This window comes from Asterias rubens, chromosome 1 (assembly GCF_902459465.1).
Source record: "Asterias rubens chromosome 1, eAstRub1.3, whole genome shotgun sequence".
Classification (NCBI taxonomy): Eukaryota; Metazoa; Echinodermata; class Asteroidea; order Forcipulatida; family Asteriidae; genus Asterias; species Asterias rubens.
The window spans coordinates 28,462,244-28,474,527 of NC_047062.1; the positions used below are offsets into that span (position 1 = coordinate 28,462,244).

The 12,284-nt window shown below is 37.9% G+C and overlaps 2 protein-coding genes across 2 annotated transcripts in view; one reads left to right on the forward strand and one right to left on the reverse strand.

Annotated features, from left to right (window-relative positions):
• Positions 1-216: 216 nt before the first annotated feature.
• LOC117297339 (CAAX prenyl protease 2-like) lies at positions 217-9,669 on the reverse strand. The gene is made up of 9 exons (XM_033780320.1): positions 9,291-9,669; positions 7,378-7,483; positions 6,503-6,583; positions 5,548-5,608; positions 4,906-4,976; positions 3,317-3,425; positions 2,373-2,444; positions 1,432-1,494; positions 217-520 (listed from the first exon to the last, which is right to left on the reverse strand). Exons 1-9 carry the CDS (start codon positions 9,437-9,439, stop codon positions 318-320), a joined length of 915 nt encoding a protein of 304 aa, XP_033636211.1. The 5' UTR covers positions 9,440-9,669; the 3' UTR covers positions 217-317.
• Positions 9,670-10,017: 348 nt separating this feature from the next.
• The window catches only part of LOC117288136 (thioredoxin domain-containing protein 16-like), a 31,111-nt gene continuing 28,844 nt past the window's right edge, over positions 10,018-12,284 (forward strand). Inside the window, exon 1 of the mRNA XM_033768844.1 lies at positions 10,018-10,325. Coding sequence (XP_033624735.1) covers positions 10,136-10,325 — 190 coding nt within the window. The 5' untranslated portion in view covers positions 10,018-10,135. The remainder of the gene's footprint in view (positions 10,326-12,284) is intronic.

The window sequence follows — 12,284 nt, forward strand, 5'->3', positions numbered from 1 at the left end:
CACTTTAGTGTAAAGAGAAGGGGTTCGCCCCGGAAATCCTAGTTTGATTGCACATATTGCGCCACAACACCTTAAAAACTATTACATGGTGATATGTTGAAGGAGTAGGTCTCATAATTCAAACGTACTCTCACATACCTTGCAGGAAAAACTGTATGTTAAAGAGCCTTGAGTGTCACTGAGTGATGGATATGCGCATTATATAAGAAACCACTATTATTATTATTACTTGCAGGCTAGACGGTGCATTCAAAACCACAGTGGACGATATTGAATGGTCAGACAGCATCGAACCAAAAACAGCAATCTTTCATAAGCTATGACCAGAGGTATACCTGATTCCCATACAACTCTGGATTGGTTATCGGAAACAACAAAGCAAAGAAGAGTAGCAAACCAACAACGAACATAGTCCAGATGGTTAGTTGCTGTGTTCTACTGTACCTAGAGATGTCATCAAATGCAGGAAAACCCATTATATTGCAGAACATATGTGTTATAATAGAGGCAATCAGATGACCTGTACAAAAGACAAACAAATGTTGGTGAGTATTGAGTGCAGTCTCCTTCAGCTCTTATAATAATCTAAGCATTTACATAGCGTTCTCACACAAAAAAGCTTGCAACAATAATATCAAAGCAATCACGATGTAACAATACAAAGCAATGAGAATGAAATAAATAGCCTTGTAAGCAAAATAAGTCTGGAAAAGGTGAGTTTTAAGCAATGTTTTGAATTCAGTAGGTGAGACAGTATGACGTATTTGATAGCACACACATTTTCTTAAAGACAGTGGACACTATTGGTAATTGTCAAAGACCAGTCTTCTCACTTGGTGTATCTCAAAATAAACATAAAATAACAAACCTGTGAAAATTTGAGCTCAATCGATCGACGAAGTTGTGAGATAATAATGTAAGAAAAAACACCCTTGTAACACGAAGTTGTGTGCTTTTAGATGGTTGATTTCGAGACCTCAAATTCTAAACGTGAGGTCTCGAAATCAAATTCGTCAAAAAATACTTCTTTCTCAAAAACTATGTCACTTCAGAGGGTCCCCTTTCTCACAATGTTTTATACCATCAACCTCTCCCAACTACTCGTCACCAAGAAAGGTTTTATGCTAATAATTATTTTGAGTAATTACCAATAGTGTCCACTGCCTCTAAAGATGTTCAGTCGTGCCACCATACACAATTCATGCAAACTTGAAATAGTTAGATGCATTAAGTTGGTCATCCCGCTCAAAAATACTATCAAGAGTAAAGCCATGCTCCATTGGACTTTTTTTTTTTTTTTAGTACCGCGTCTTCTGTAGAATGACAAAACTAACTTGAATTGAACTTTTTGTGTGGCAGCGGAAGAAAAAGTCCAATGGGAACGCCGCTTGATAGCATGAAGCAACAAATAACACATATCGTAATTCTTACCCGTTCTGAGAAATATAAAAGCAGAGAAGGTACCAAAGACTGTAGTGTAGAAAAACTGGAAAACTGTAAACAAAAATGGAGCTTGTTATTTCTTTAAACTTTTTACACACAAAAATGTGAAAATAAATGTCCTATATCAAATAAAAACCACAAGGGAAACTAACTGGGTAGTATTTAAACAATTTAGGTTTGAACAAAGACAACTTTACTGAGGGGGGACTCCTTATTTGTGTAGGACGTCCTAATCTAGAGGTCAAAAGAAGGTGGTCATTGGCTCATCCTGCACTCAGCGCGTATATAGATGTGCATTTGCCATTGTGCCGTTATAGTTTTACCTCTAACGTGGTGGCGTGATGACGTCAATTGATAAGGTCTTTTGTCCCCACAGAGGTGCACTCCCAAAGAGTGCCTTGTGGATTAGGGCTAGTTTGAATCCACTGATTGTAATATCTAATTCTTAAAGGCACTGGACACTATTGATAATTACTCAAAATAGTTGTTAGCATAACAACTTACTTGGTAACAAGCAAAGGAGAGCTGTTGGTAGTTTTTGAGAAAGAGGTAATTTCTCACTCAAAAATTCAAAGCCTTTTATTAGGCATCTGAAAGCACACTAAGTAATGCACAACAGTGTTTTTTTTTCTTCATTATTCTCTTGCAACTTCTGACCAGTTGAGTCCAAATTTTCACATATTTTTTAATTTATGCACATGTTGGAATACACCAAGTAAGAATACTGGTCTTTGACAATTACCAAACGTGTCCAGTGCCTTTAACATTTATAATCACAAAAACGTTGCAAACTACATAAAGGATATGTTCTATATTGGGACACTACCAAGTAAAAAATGATATGAACAAATGTAATAAAAGAAATAAAATACAGTTGTATCAAGTGTATTGACATTTGCTCTTATTTCTTTGAAGTGTCTGCAACTTACTTGTGTCTAGCCATATCATTTGAGGTTTCTTCACTCCCAGCCGTACATTTTCTATGACGTGGTGAACATGTGCTAAATGGATACAACAAAAAATGCCTTTAAAAAATGCTATATTCATTATCATATTCATTATTTATTATCATTTCAATCCAGGAAATAAGTTATCATGTCACACTCACATGGCACGCCCTCTTTGGAACAGTGCCCCACTTCAACTCAGAAAAGGAGATACTTGTTCCCACCTCAAAACACATCTCAAAACATTTCTATTTCAAAAACCATCAAAGCCTTCAAACTATTGGTTGTCTTGTGTATTAGCAGAGTTCTTGTTTTTTGCGCCAGGTGTGTCATCATTGACAGACATGGCGCACTACAAATGTTTAACATTATTATTCATTACTTCCGACTCCACTACAGCTGGCATACATCTGTGTAATTTTTGCCCAAAACTATACAGCATTCATTTTATTTTCAGGAAACGGAACTTATGAGAATTCTTTAAAAATTAATTTACATTATTGAATTTGTAGCTCCATTCTTCTGTAGAAATTGTTTTACTTTGTACAATCATTTATCAAACCAACCAGAACCAAGCAAACAATCTTGTTACAGTTTAGTTTGACCAAATCAACACACGTCATCACTGCAATTTTGAACGCGAGTTCACCATTGACCATAGGTCAAAAAAGTTTCTGGTTAATCCTGGTTCATACTTCCTGTGAATGCAAATGTGAAGCGAATTGCGACGTCACGTCTGTTTTCGCTGTAAATGTTTCGCAGGGGTTGAGCACATTTCAACTGTTGCGAATTATTTGCTGTGAATTTGTGACGTCAAAATTCGTATCGCGTTCGCGTTCGCAGGAAGTATGAACCAGACTTTATGCTAATAAAAGAACACGCGCCTACAATTTAGTATAAAACTTACTACAAACAAAAAAGCTTACCAACTCCGAAGAAGAATGGACAAATGAAGATAGCACTAGTGTTTCCAACACAAGGCACAAGTAGAGGTAGCATGCAAGATCTGAAGACAATTTCTTCTGTGATTGGACCCTAGTCATCGAAAATAACAAAAACAATTTTAGCGAATCTGCGCCAGGTAAGGTGTAAATATTTCTATCATGTTCAAAATATCAAATGGCAAGACGATACAACTAATATCAGTGTGTTGGAGAAAGTTCACAACCCAACAAGCTTAGTTTCAGATCATGGTCTTGAAAGCTGTCCCCAAGATGTTAAGGAACAAACCCCACAAGAGTCAGAATATCTAAATTGTCTAGGGCAGAAATTATCAAAAGAATTCAAAGGAGAAAGCCGTCTGTTTTGAATTCCATTTGATATTGGTCTAAAGAAATAGCATTGCAGTAGTTATTTAATTCCTGTAATAACCAAAGGGTGTTTTTGCAATTACTCATTGATTTTGTACCATCTTTTACTGTACTTGAATTTGCCAATTGTTGATATTGTGTATGCATGGGCAATTTTTCTGGTACAAACAGGATGGCTAGACCAAGAAGCCACACAACTCTCTTTGACGTGGCTGGCAATCCAGCTTCTCGAACACGTTGTAGCCGCGTCCTTCACATTTCAGCTCTTAGCTGGGAGTAAGGATGATTAGCCCCCCAAAATGACTATTATTATAATTATTATATTGTATTAAAAAAAGCCCAGTTAACATCATACTAAAGAAGAAGCTTGAGTATTTGGGGCATATTACTAGGAGAGAGAGGGGGGGGGGGTTTGAAAAGCACTGCAGGGAAGGGCATGTTGCTGGTCCCGCTGGAAGAGAAAGGTCGAAAGCTAGATGGACCGAACAACATTCGAGCACTTAAAAGAAGTAGCATACATGAGCTAACGACAACCGCTCTGGACAGGGGGCTTGGAAGAGTTCGTTTCTCGGACCACCACGGAACGGCGACCGCCCCAATGAGAGAGAGATGCTCAACAGCCAGAACAAAAGTGCTCTGTACCTTAAGATCTAGAACCATGCAATCATCTGGGCCAAATTTCATTAAGCTGCTTTAAAAGCAGAAAATATTGCTTAAACATTTAATGCTAAGCAGAAATGAGAAGGATACTGGGCACAAATCGTACATTTGTTTGGGTAGTTTGGCTGGTACCTTATTCTGGTAAGCATAAATTAACTGTACTGGGCTGCTTTTTGTGCTTAGGGAGTTCGACCCTGTTCGGTTTAAGACACTCATTATACCAGTGGCGTAAAGATTCAGTTTACATGAAAGTTTAAACATTCTCAACCTGAAAAACAGCTGTTCAATATTTTGATCAGGCCAATAGCATTCCGCACTAATGCTAAAAATAGAAGCCAAGTACCCAGATCTCAGACAAATGTGTCAAATTTCACTGACGTACGTCCAAATTGTATGTTTACTCGGGACTACACTCCCAACTTGTGCAGTTTCACAAATTGATGACGCAGTGATTGCGTCGTAGGGGTGTGGCATGTTTGTCTGACAGCCGGGTATTTTAACAAAAGTGATGTAATTAGTGCGGTGAGCAATTGACTTGAACTTACTACAATGTAGTTGCGTACAGACGTAGCCACAACTCGGCTGTTGCTCCACCACTTCTTGAGGGATATGGAAACTAGAGGGAAAAAAGGGAATTAGTTTACAATCAGTAAATGAGCTTATCTAATCTGACACTTTCATTAAAAGAAAGTTGTTATATCAGATTTGCTATTTTATACATATGTTTGGATACACCAAGTGAGAATGGTCTTTGACAATAACCAAACATGTGCCCAGTGCCTTTAAAGCATTGTTGTGTTTCACACCAAAGCGAAAAAACCAGGCAGCAGAGTGGGGCAGGTATGTGGAATTATTAAATGGAACCGTTATATCACTCATTCTCAACCAGTAGTTACTGGAATTACTTTGTCTGTACCATGGTTATGATTAGCAGCAGTTCAATGCAATGGAATTGTGCAGTAAACAAAACCAAATGTCAAACCAAACTTTGCTACGGTAATCGTAATCTTCTGAATTTGAGCTCCACAAAGATACGTTTTGAAAATCTAACCCGAAGTTCCTGAACACCTTATTCCTTGCAATAAGTTTATTAATAAATTTATTTAAACACAATTAACTTGGAAAGTTGCCGTTAAAACTGTGAGAAAAACAAACAAATAATGCAGGAAAAAGGACAATACACTTACTAGGAAAATATTGTCTGATGTCACTCAAAATCATCATGTACAAAGGTCCTAAAAATAGTATCTTCAGAAAGAAAATAATGGAGAAGAAATTACATAAAATTATTCAATCTTGAGAACCTAAACTTGCACAAGAAAATACTGATGTTAAATGATAATGATGAAGCACGCAGTGACTAAGCAATTCTGGTAACAACAATAAAGGGGCAAGGTTAAAGTTTACAAAAGGAAGAAGAAAGCAAAAATAAAACAAAAAATACAACAATGAAAAAAGAGCAGGGACCCCTGGACACACCCCCTGGTTTAAGTCAGAACAATTCCTCAACGATAGTTTGTTATCAATATAATTAGAAATCACCTTTCTTGTTCAGAGTTTTAAAGCCATATTACATTAGTTCAGTTTAAAAAAAAAACTTTATACCTAAATTTTTGTAAAACATAACGGTCAAATCAGTTAATGAAGTGATCCCTATAATCCTTGTATTTAGCAAAGGAAAATATTGCACGTCATCATCAGCTTAATAAAATACAAGGTTTTATGTTTTCTTCCAGTGAATGTTTACACTTTGTGTCGGCAAGAAGTCTAGCTCTGTATACCTTTAGTTAACATGCAATGTGATCCCACTGCTGCCACCATGGGTGGATAACTTCACATAGAACAACACTTCCAGAGTACACTTTTATTCCACTAAGAAGCATGGCTTGATTGGTAACCAGGATTGAGAGAATAGCATCCTCTAGTGAAGACATATTACAGATATAAACTTTTGTTTTGATAAAATTAAAGCCCTTTTCGAAACCACAGCTTCGGCATTGGATTCGGCTTCAGGCTCAGTCCTCTTGTCTGAAGCCCTGATGAGCCGAGTCTAGCCTGAGTGTAATCTGGAGTTGAAGTCGTGGATGCAAAAAGGGCCCATGATTAGGCACTGCTAGGAAGGCTAAACCTAGACTCACTTACCATTGTTAGCAATAGAGGAAGGCATAGTGATGTTAGGAGACCAGTCTGTCGTATACCAAGATACTGTAATAATGAACTACCCTGTAAAAACCATAATAAAAATGATGTTCATTTCATCCTGTATGTTCATCAGATTGGCACAAATTGTGGACATCTAGCTGGGTACATCACTGTGCGAGCAAACGGGATGTCTTACAATCTTTTAAACACCCTTTTTTAATTTGACAGGGTCACACCTTGGACCACTGGCTGATTTGACAAGGAATGACCCACATACTTCTTTCTAGTGTATGAAGAAAGCACCCTTGAACAAGTTCGAGTGCGCACAACAAATCCACCAGTGGTCAACCACAGACTAGCAATGCACATGCGCAGTGACGTACTCACCCGAACGACTCGTTTGGTAGTCTAGTCAACCTTCCACCTTTTCGTTAAAAGTGTCACTGATTCCCCTCTGCGCTTAACACATGTTAGAATGGAACATGCTGATGGGACCAGTGAAGAAACCATGGGCTCGAGGCTGGTTCCAAATGGTCGACCACAGTAGTCAACCAATGGTCGACCAGCCTGGGTTCGAGTAAAAATGGTCAACTTTTAGTTAACCATTGTGCACAATCGAACTTGCTCCTTGTTTACAGGTTTCCTTAGGCTTACGAGATAGTGATTAAGTTTTACTTATAATGGAAGAGTTGGGGTTTACCCCAGTATTTCTGGTTCATTGCAAGCACCCTTGTATACAGGTTTCCTCAGTCTTGTGCGCTACAGTGATTTTAGTTCACTTATATGAGGCATCCTTGGTTTCATTATAGAATAATAATGAAAAGAGGGTAGGAGGGTTAGAAACAATAACTCAAACTTAGATTATGCCATCTCACCTTTCCATCTTCACTCTGATGTGCCTGTGTGAGAAGTAAGATTGGTGCTAACAGGGACACCACAACAGCACTTAAACTTCTTCTCCTAATTGTGGCTGGGTCATCTCTGTTGAAAAAACCAACAAACCAAAATACATTATATAGGCCGAATAAAGTATACAGTTTTGACCTGAAAACCAGGCCTGTTACTTTATTCTTCTTACTAGGGCAAGGCAGCTGACTCTTGGTAAAAGGGTACGGCTAAGAGAAATGATAGTTAAATTACTTCTCCCATTTTGCCAATATCTGTTTTATACATGTGAAGATTAACATAAAATAAACCAAAAACCCTAAATATGGTGCCAAACAACTGCGGTCAGGTTGGCATCTTTCCGGCTAGTTGCAATAATGTAACCCTCCTCCCGATGGGAAGCCGTCGGGAGGAGGGTTACTTTATAGTCGCAACTACTTTCCGGCTTCCCTTCCCACCTCAGGCAAGGGAACTATGTGGTTTGGATAAATTCCCTATTTGACTGCGTGGGTTTTACAAGGAATATTTATCAGGATTTTCCTCTCACACAAGCCACATATAAAGATGAATATTCCTCATTGTCTTCTCTCTTCTCATTTGGCTCTGCTAATACTTGACTTGACTTTTACCAAATAAAAAACCCAAGTGCCCAACAAATTATGGAAACTTTTCTGTGGTTTGTCTGCATTATAATGATCATTATTATTTTTTACAATAATTACTAACTACTAGGGGCCTACTGTTTGAAAATTGTCCACAACTAGATCCAGTAACCATGGTAACTGGGGCGCTGCTGCTCAATTGTTTCTAAATTTTGACATCTGCGGTTGTAGTCAAACATTTTAAAAAGGAGTACAGCACCCCAGTTACTGTGTCATAAATACCCTAGACAGTTTCTCTACTCCTATTGGTGGAGAGCGCGTCATGTGGGGGTGTTTAAACCTTTGATAATGACCAGCTGGAGCTATTTATAATAAGCTGGCTTCCGTGTGTCAGGCGCGCAAGATTATCATGCGGAATGCAGTTCACTACAGCTATAGTAACAGCGCGTAATCTAAGCGCGGGCGCATTTTCTAAGCATGCGCGCGTACACACAACCCACGCGCATCAAACAGATTCTTCACAAAGCTTTTGAAAAAAATATTTCAAACCTCGAATTGTTAAAGTGTCTATAATAATTGTATTTGTTTACGTTTTTTAACAAAAGGGCATTTATGAATAAATTTATGAATAAATAAGGAAGTGACTCGTTCTTAAAAGTCTGTTTAAAACCTTGCAGGGTCGTTGCAGTAGGGTCGTTGCCGTGCGATAAAGGCCCTCGCCTTCGGCTCGGGCCTTTATCACACGACCGCCGACCCTGCCGGCTTTAAACGGACGTTTAAGAACGAGTCGCTACCCTCCCTTATTACACAACATTATCATAAAATACAAATTTCAATTATAAATGCAAACAGAAATTCATAACCAAAGGATCACACTTTTCACCGAAGGACTTCGGCTCGGGCCTTTATCACACGGCCGCCGACCCTGCCGGCTTTAAACGGACGTTTAAGAACGAGTCGCTACCCTCCCTTATTACACAACATTATCATAAACACAAATTTCAATTAAAAATGCAAACAGAAATTCATAACCAAAGGATCACACTTTTCACCGAAGGACTTCGGCTCGGGCCTTTATCACACGACCGCCGACCCTGCCGGCTTTAAACGGACGTTTAAGAACGAGTCGCTACCCTCCCTTATTACACAACATTATCATAAAATACAAATTTCAATTAAAAATGCAAACAGAAATTCATAACCAAAGAATCACACTTTTCACATACAGGACCACATATTCACAAAAACAAATAACACTAAAAAATAACAGGCTACCACAAACAAAATTCAAGTTTACAAACCTCGGTAAACCTGTTCGCCAAATGTACAAACTGCCAACGTAGCTGACACCAAAAAAGAGGCACGATATGACAGCTCGGAGTACAGAATGGCACTGAAATAAGAGTTGGTCTCTTGCAAAGTAGCTATCTAGTATTAGTAACAACACCATTCTGAACACGTTGTCTGTTTGAGCATGGAGGAAAGAAGTTTGACCGACTCTCAAGTTGTTGAGACTCAACTCAGCTCAACTGACTTGCTTCTGTAAAGTCTTCAGCAGAGCAAGATAAACCAGGATTGTCTCAGATCTACAGGGAATACCAAGCTCTGCCGGCCCAAATTTAGCTGGCACTGCAGCCCGGCAGATTGTTTGTTGAAAATACGGAAATGTATTCGGATCACACACACACATACACAGTACTTTTTAGTAAATAATTCGTTGTCGCGGATTACCCTACGGCTGTTTTATTAGCAGAACAAATTGCCCTAAACTTTTTAGTACAACAAAGCATCGCAATGTATCAATGTGTTTATTATAAAAAAGCAGAAGAGTATTATTATGTCTCTAATTTTGATTTTCGACCTTCACAAATTTTGCATTTTGTGTAATAACCATGCAATTCAACTAGGTCCGAATAACTGAGTATAAAACAGTCGTATGAAGATTTAATTATTTTAAGAATTAAAACACTTGGTGGCGCTGTACAAACTGACATAAATATTTATGTAATCATTAGCATGCGAGTGGAGCTGGAGGAAGGGAAAAGGAGGAGAAAAAGGGACTCTCACACATATCCAGCTGTGGTATTTACAAATTACAACCAGATATCGTTATCCATGGTTCTACAGTAAGCCGTCCAGTTGCATAATGTATACATCAAGAATGTCACATATTCAGTTGTTTTTCTGCTGCTTTTGGTTGGTTTTGTCCAACGTTTACGCTCATGAATTGTACAATCTGGTGTCTTCGCAAGATGTGGAAACCTTCAAGCAATGCACCGTGCCGTGTGCAGTGCACGTCTTCACACGTCAGCCGCAAGAAAAGAAAACACTGCTGAGTGAGTATAGTTTGATACAGAAAGGCTGTGTTATGTACTTCCTCATACTTAATTTAATAAAAGGGGAAGATTGTTCGTATCCTAATGTATTTCACTCAAGACAAACAATTACAATAGGGCCGATATAATTTTAATTTTAATAATACCAAAATAAATAGTTCATTGACTCATTTGCGTAGATACACTAATTTTATTTCATAAACCTGATAGTGAATGAAAAAGACTGATTCGGGGGATTGAGTTGATCAATTAGCACAATCACCAGGGTGCAATCATAATCACTGCAATTGTAAATATTTTAATAATTCATTGTTGTAATCATTCAAACACTATATAAATTGTTTAATTTATAGTTTACTTTTAGTAGACAGAATTTTTCAATATTATTATTATTCATGTGTTCATTATGGTAAAAAATACTTGCTATACTGTTATATGATTATTGGAAGTCACTACATTTATATCCATGAAATATGGTGTAGAAGAAACACTCATCAAATTTTAACCACCGCCCTCCACTTTTCCTTTCATCGCTTATACTTCAGACACTTTAGATACAGTGTAACACAATTAAGTTACCAAAACATACATTAATTGACATTTTTACACAATGGTGGCACTTTAATTGATGCCAATTAATATGTATCTTCTACTATTGGTGCCTCAAGTATTTATAAGAAATTGAACTGTCAAGCATTATCTACTACATAATAATGATCCGTTAAAAACTGTAGCACGAGTTACCGGTAGCACGAGTTACCGATGTAGCATGAGTTACCGCAATTCACTCTCCCCTAAATCAGCAAGAGGATTCAGTTAGTTTTACCAAATATTACTTGGCAACAACTAAGAGCTCTCTTCTGCATATAATGAATAAATGCAATCTTGTAATGCATGGGGTATATGGTTGGCAGTTGCAGGCATCATATGTGAACAAATCTTTTGGCTTTTTATAGACGGTAGAGTGAAGTCATACATCTAGCCGTGTGCCAGCAAAATTACAGAAAATTGGTTTGATGGTATCCAATGTGCAAAGACATTAGTTCATATTATATGTAGGACCGGAATACACTAAAAGTATTGGAAAAAGCTTTATAGATTTTGCAATTTCTGAAGCTTGTCGAGTGAGAATTATTGAAAGGCACGCTTTAAAAACGAATATGAGGTGTCATGTGCAGTTCCTGATGACAAGAGTGGGGTCAACCAAAAAGAACAGACCCATGTACTAAGTGGGGTTTTTTTTTTTGGGGGGGCAGGATAGATAGGAGGGAGGGTGTACGAAAGAAGGAGACTGAGTGCATAGACACTGTTCTTCCCCAAGATTCTACCAGTACAAAGGAAGTTCTTAGACTACTAATGACCTTAAAGGCAGTGGACACTATTGGTAATTACTCAAAATAATTATTAGCATAAAACCTCACTTGGTAATAAGTAATGGGGAGAGGTTGATAGTATAAAACATTGTGAGAAATGGCTTCCTCTGAAGTGACGTAGTTTTCGAGAAAGAAGTAATTTTCCACGAACTTGATTTCGAGACCTCAAGTTTAGAATTTGAGGTCTCGAAATCAAGCATGAAAGCACACAACTTTGTGTGACAAGGGTGTTTTTTTCTTTCATTATTATCTCGCAACTTCGATGACCAATTGAGCTCAAATTTTCACAGGTTTGTTATTGTTAAGTTAGAAGACTTGTCTTTGACAATTACCAATAGTGTCCACTGCCTTTAACACTGAGATTTGTGATGGTCGATGGTTTGTGGTTGAACATGAAGCCTTTTGTAGGAGACCACTTTCTAGGTGAAGTTGTGGAAATTGGGCAAAATTACTGTACATTGTCTGATTGTTGCACAGAGCTGGATATTCATTTTAATGAAAGTGGCCTAAGAAAGGATGATAAAACACTCTGAAAAATCAAATGAATGAAAATGTGAAAGAACCTTAAAAACCAACAACCGTAGTC

Coding starts and splice junctions, on each gene's coding strand:
- LOC117297339 (XM_033780320.1), bottom strand. CDS start 9,439: ATGGTGTTGTTACTAATACTAGATAGCTACTTTGCAAGAGACCAACTC. Junction 2,445..3,316: donor TCCATTCTTCTTCGGAGTTG/GTAAGCTTTTTT, acceptor GTATCCATTTAG/CACATGTTCACCACGTCATA. Junction 1,495..2,372: donor AATGATATGGCTAGACACAA/GTAAGTTGCAGA, acceptor TTTTGTTTACAG/TTTTCCAGTTTTTCTACACT.